The 6,749-nt window shown below is 31.8% G+C and overlaps 1 protein-coding gene across 1 annotated transcript; it reads left to right on the top strand.

Moving 5' to 3' along the window:
* The first annotated feature begins 2,099 nt into the window (after positions 1 to 2,099).
* On the top strand, positions 2,100 to 3,047 carry LOC134276158 (uncharacterized). The gene has a single exon (XM_062758426.1). It carries the CDS (start codon positions 2,199 to 2,201, stop codon positions 2,838 to 2,840), a length of 642 nt encoding a protein of 213 aa, XP_062614410.1. The 5' UTR covers positions 2,100 to 2,198; the 3' UTR covers positions 2,841 to 3,047.
* Positions 3,048 to 6,749: the final 3,702 nt, after the last annotated feature.

Below are 6,749 nucleotides of genomic sequence, written 5' to 3'. Positions count from 1 at the left end.
GAGAAGTTTGATACAGTTGATATACAGTTTTTCTCGTTCAGTTTTTTGTTTAAATATATATTTATAATGCTAAAGAGTAAAGTGTTGAAAAGTTTTTTTCATACAGACAAAGATATTATCATGTCAGTTGTAAAATAAATTCTTTCTCAAGTCAAATATTTTTCGCGGTAATCCGGATTTGAAAAGAATTATAAATACCAGCAGACAACACGCTGTCGCTATTATCTCCTCACTCTATGCAAGAATTAAATAAAAATAATATAAGCAGCTAACAAATACTTAAATAAAAAAATGAAAAGAAACTTGGTCATAACAAGATAATGCTGACCCATTTGGAATGTACTGATTTTTATTTCAGCTGAAGAGAAGAGAAAAGCAACTACAAAGTCTCGTTAGCACCCCGACTGACGGCTTAAAATCAAGTGGGGATATCAGAAAAATGTGATGTTTCACACTTTGACAAGTAGCGAACACCTAATTCCGACATAAGAACACAAGGGGTCGGAAACGAACAGGCCCCAGTAATCCCAGGGTAAACATTTCGGTGTAACTTATTGGTGTAAATAACATTGTTTACAAATCTTATTAGGCTTCAGGATGATACCGTGAGCATATGTATGTGTGGGTTATTGGCAGGTCGAGAAATAGGCAGATTAATAAATGAATGGTTATTTTATTTATATAAAAAGTATATATTTGTTTTATTTTACATTACACAATTTTAATTTGAACTTTATTATTTAATTTAATAACAAACCTGTAAAATACATGTATAAGAATTAAAGAATACTATTACACTAACGCAGTAACACATTGAGAGAGAGAGAGTTTTCGAAAACTAAAGTTTCCTGCACCAAAGAATAAATTTTACCTCCCATAACTGTACTTATTTTTTAAATGGAAACATATATAAATACAAACAAGGAAAAAACTGCCGGTGCTTGATCGTGTGTCAGTTTTGTGGACCTTTTTCCTCAAAACTCTCTTTCCGTTACAATGGACGATGAAACATTTTGACAAACAGCTTAAAAGAGGAAATTTTAAACATAATAGTTCCTAAACCGGCAGTAAAGTGTCGTATTGTCCCTTGCATTGACACGTAATTTTTGAAAAAAAATTAATTTTAGACCTAGAATTACAACACCTTAAATGCTATAAAATTCTAAATATATTTTTAATATCTGCTAACATACTAGTATATCAAATCGTCTTCTGGAAAAGAGAGATATCATGGAAATCACAATAACTTTTCTCACTTATACACATACAGTACATGTGAACACAGAATAAAGACTGCATGTATACTGTGTATAATATTGACTGATAAATTCTTATTTATTAATTTTATCACCCTATATTGTTGATTATGTACTGTTACCTTTTATGTAAATAATACACAATAGTAAATATACAAACAAAAGAAAGTGCGATGGAGAACGGGTAAATCAGACGGTATATAAGCTAGTATTCTTTAAATAGGAGCACCTGCCTAAATTCATTGAACATGTATTCTACAACAGCATTATGATGTAACCCATATCAACAGTTTTTAATTTGATAATAGAAATGACCGTTTGAACTCAGCATTCGTGTAACATACACGGAATTAATATAGATATATTCTGGGTTACGCGCAGATCAAATCTAGACCTTAATGAAATTAATGCATTGATTTGATAAATCTGAGTTCGCATTTTCTTGTAAATACTTAATGTCGTCTGTAAAGGATCTCAAAATTTTATTTTCTATACGAATTACGTTAATTGAACTTTCGATCAAAGTTTAATTTAAAAACCTATTACAACTGCGAGCATTTGTCTTCACATAGAGAAAATTTCAAAATAAATATCTTTTTTTAAAACTTAACCCTCAAAATCCTATCTAAAACATTTCAAGCTGATCGACAAAGATCGGTGATTTAATCAAAAGTTCTTACACAGATTTATATGTATTATAGCTCTAAAAATACAAGATATTTATTATTGTCCACTTTAAACATTCAAATTATATACGGATGTGAGTTTTTCGTATCTAACAAGCTGAAAGGGTCACAATACCTGAGTCTATAAATAGCAAACAATAAAAATATCATGTGCAGATAAGTTAACTAATCCGGAAGTTAAAATCTTGCAATAACGAAACTAGTCTACCGAAAATTTACGGAAATTTCTCAAGGTTTAAAAACGAAAGGAAAAAATATGGCAGCAGCATTGATAGGGAAAACTGACGTAGGTGTCAAAGAATTTGGAAGAGATGTCGAAGTAGCAGAAAACCCAACAGCGAAGTTAATGTACTACCTGGATAGCATCTGTTATGTCCTGAACATAGAAAAAACCGAAAGTAACATCCGTAAACTGCGCGATTACAAGAACTATAGGAGACTGAGCAATGATGAGGTTGATCAACTGATTTTACTCTGTGTTTTGTTTTCCCCGGACGTGCTCCTCGGTAAATGTATTTTCCCGGACGAGGAAATGTGCGGGATGGATATGAACAAGTTCTACGAGCTAAGCGCGGTGTCGCACCGATTTCTCGTAACGGAAGAAATCGTGGTCGGGGGCCAAACCAGAAGAGTTCAGAAGATTCTCTTTTTCAGGGACATCTGGTTAGAGTGTTTTTATTTGGAACCCATAAAGCAATACCAGTCAAAAATTGAAGGGATTGCTGCAAGTCTGAGAGAAGGCCGTGTTGCTCGACAGCGTCCGCAACCTAGAGCTATTGCTGCAACCCCAAGCCGCACTACTCAGACACCAGTGCGTCCCCAGAGACAACAGAGTGCGTCTCGACCGAGCGCGTCCCAGCCAGCAAAGAAAGATGACAGTAGTTGCGTCATTATTTAGTGTAAGCGCCAACCTGACGACCTATTCTTCTTTAGAACTACTTTGGCCTTAGAAATACATAAACTCACCTAAGCATGCTTGTAAATTCCCAAGTTCTTTACAATTCTTTCTCCACGACGTGATGTGCCATGACGTACTTGTATTTTGTTTCCCCTTCGAAAAAAATTATTATAACTCTCTAAAAGGAATTCAAGGAGAAAGGAAAAACATGCAAAAAGTGCCAACTCTTTGTTCTTCATCATACGGAAATGACATTTTTAACGCCTTGTTTCAATATACATATGTTTTTATTTAGTAACATATCTTTATCCTCCCAACCCCAAGTTTTCCCCTTTATCCGTCTCCATTGTCTGACTCTCAAAACATCTTTATGTAGAAATTGTTTATATGCTTAGGATACAGCTGGCACATTCAAGTACAATTAGAAAGAATATGATTAGTAGTAGTAGGCTGTTATATTTTGCTTGAACTTAATTTTGAAAAAAATGCTGTACATATATTTTATATTGGAAAAAAAAAATTAAAACACACACACATACAAACAAGAAAAAAAATTAAATAAACATTAAATAAAGAGAAAAGTGAGTAGTCAGCGTGTAATTAAAAATATTTCATTTAAATAATTAAGATATATATGTAATTCGCATTTTACCCATTTATAATTTGAGTTAATCGCCTGATAAAGGTTTTATGCAAAAATATTTTACATTAAATGTAAACACCTCGATCCCCCAAATAATAATGAAAGAAAAAGGAAAGGCCCTAAGCCTGTTATCAAATCCTTTTCTTATCAAACCACATGCGTATACAATATTATACACATGCAGTTTGAATGTACGTAATTTAGATCTACACCTACTGTAAAATCACATACTAGTATTTTCGAAGTGTAACATTTTCATGGTTTCAGGAAAAAAAATTAAAACAACAAAATTACACTCCCTCCCGATATGAGTGATTTCACAGTATATATTTTAATTTTCCTGTTTTTTTTTTCAATATTGTAGAACATATGATAGATTCCAATCGAAAACGAGTGGTAGACAATAGCTGATGTTAATCCATACTTCTGATAAAAAAAAATTGCAAATGTATATAGCTCACCTCTTTCATAGTGCTGTATAATGGTTTTTTAAAGATTCTAAAACTAAGAGTATTTTGGTTATTTAATTTAACCATTAACATAGTATAACCTATATTTGGTTTTATAAAGCGAGGGGATTCCAAGTCTGTCCGTCACAAAAACTTTAGCCCATAACTTTTGATTTAGTGGAGCTATGATTTTCATATTTCACATGTGTATTCCTTGTGATAAGACCTTTCTTTGGGTACCACCAAATTTGACCTTTTGACCTTGGAGTCTGTCCCACTTTTACACAAAATTTTTAAACTTTTACTTTGGCCATAACTTTTGAATGGTAGGTACTAGGACTTTCCAACAACACTGACCTATTGACCTTGACCTTGGAAATTTACGTACTTATGAAAAAACTTTAACCTTGGCCATAATTTTTGAACAGTAAGGGCTATGGCTTTTATACTTCAAATAAGTTATTCTTGTAAAAAGACCTTTCATTGGATACCAAGAACTTTGACCTTTTGACCTTGACCTTGGAGTTTTAACTACTTTTTAAGAATTATAACCTTGGTCACAACTTTTGTACAGTAGATACAAGGACTTTTATGTTTCACATATATATTCTTTGTGGCAAGACCTTTCATTGGATACCAACAATTTTGACCTTTTAACCTTGACCTTGGAAATTTACGTACTTCTGAAAAACTTTAACCTTGACCATAACTTTTAAACGGTAAGGGCTAGGGCTTTCGTACTTCACGTATGTAATCCCTAAGAGAAGGCCTTTCATTGCATACCAAGAACTTTGACCCAAAAAAAAAATTGCAAATGTATATAGCTCACCTCTTTCTATATGTACATAGTGCTGTATAATGGTAGTTTTTAAAGATTCTAGGGAAACTAAGAGTATTTTGGTTATTTAATTTAACCATTAACATAGTATAACCTAGATTTGACCTTGACCTTGGAGTTTATATACAACTTTTGAACGGTAGAAACTAGGACTATCATATTTTAAATATTTATATTCTTTGTGGCAAGACCTTACATATGATACCAATAACTTTGTTTTGTTGTAATTATTTTTAAAATATATATTTAATAAATGCGTGTATAATTGTGTTGTAATTATTTTTAAAACTTGGTATTCTGATTTGTTATTTTAGTTTTGTACATTATTTTATCTTTAGAATTGTGCTTTTTATTTGTTGAATCAAAATTAAAGAATGTTGTGCATGTGTACAAACTTTCTTGCAAAAAATTCTGATTAGTAAATAAACAATGATAAAATGATAGCCAATATTTTTATAGTTATAGAAATAACACAAGGTGTATCGATGCAATATTCCTGTCAGAAAGTTTTAAGGCTAAATTGCAAATTTTGGAAGTATATGAATTTTTTTGAAATATTCATTTTTTGCATTAGAAAAACTATTTTTAGTAGACACATTCAAGTTATATTTGTAATCTTATACCTATCAACGTTTACAAGAAATGAAAATAGATATTGATAGATTTTATATACCAAAAAAATACGGACAGACATGTTGATAAAAATGTAAACGTTTTTCTACATCACAGAAAGTTAAACATACAACTATACGAGATGATAAATTCAAATTCTATAAACAACTCAGTGATAATTCTTTATCAAACGACTTCAATGCCCAAAGTGATAGCGCAACATTCAATTTAAAAGCAATCGTCCTTCATAATGAGGAAACGAAACGAGGACTTTCAGACATCATCTCGAAACAACACGTGTCTAACTTAGGACGACTTGAAATTATTCTACATTTTTTCCGCTTTTGGTCCGAAATCAATGGAAAGCCACGTTTATAGATTTTGGAGCGAACCCTAGGACCGTAAAACAACGAACGACGAGCTCTTGTTTAGATCTACAAATTGGAATGTTTTATCTGCAAATGATGATTTAATGGAGCTGTAATGCCTCGTCTTGACGGGGGTATTTTCTTCAGCAACAAGGGAAAAATGGCTAACGAAACTAATAAGGACCAACTGTTTATTAAAACCCTTCCTTTATTTTCGAGATGAGTACAGCCTTTTAACTGCATATTCCTAAGAATCATCTTGAGGGAAACGCACAGATTTTATATCCTTTTATTGGAGTTTTCATCTGCACTTTAAAAGTACTAAATTACAGTGCTTTTTATTAATGATAATAATGTTTCGATAACTTTTAAGAGCTATAAAAGTTTAAAAATATAGATCTTTCAACAGACCTGTTCAACAAAAGATATTTTTGGGGATGGTTAAACTAGAATTTAATTCATGCGAAAGAAAGGTTCTTGAATATAAAAATGGTCATATTTTTTAAAATATAAAACTAAATAGAATTTAGATTTAAATAAAAAGTTCGAAGCTTTTTAGACTGGAACAAAATTATTTTTACATAAAAAAGCTACAGAAACTAAATAAATGTACATGCATTTGTAGCACAAAGTATTTGTCAATAAAACATATATTTTGTAAATATCAAAAATAAAGTTTTCATCATGCTATAAAGTTGTCTTTAACTTTCTTCGACTTTGATTCCTATTCGTGGAAGAGGGGAAACGGGGGCAAATTTTCAATGATAGAACTATAACTAATATGAATCATGTTGAAACAATAATTATGATGATGCAAAATAATCAATTTCTGAGCCAAGCTTTGATAAAGTATAAAAGAAGATTTGATTCATATTTGTTTCAGAACCTTCGCCACAATGCGTTGCCCTTCCTATACACTATGGAGTTTTCCGGGGACCTGCCTACCGTTAGTCGACGGTCATGATTTGACAAATCGGAATTTATTCCCTCCGATACAAT

The sequence above is a fragment of the Saccostrea cucullata genome, unplaced genomic scaffold, assembly GCF_032062105.1.
Source record: "Saccostrea cucullata isolate Sc308-1 unplaced genomic scaffold, CSIRO_AGI_Scuc_v1 ctg95, whole genome shotgun sequence".
NCBI lineage: Eukaryota > Metazoa > Mollusca > Bivalvia > Ostreida > Ostreidae > Saccostrea > Saccostrea cuccullata.
This window is presented reverse-complemented; position numbering and strand designations above follow the sequence as displayed.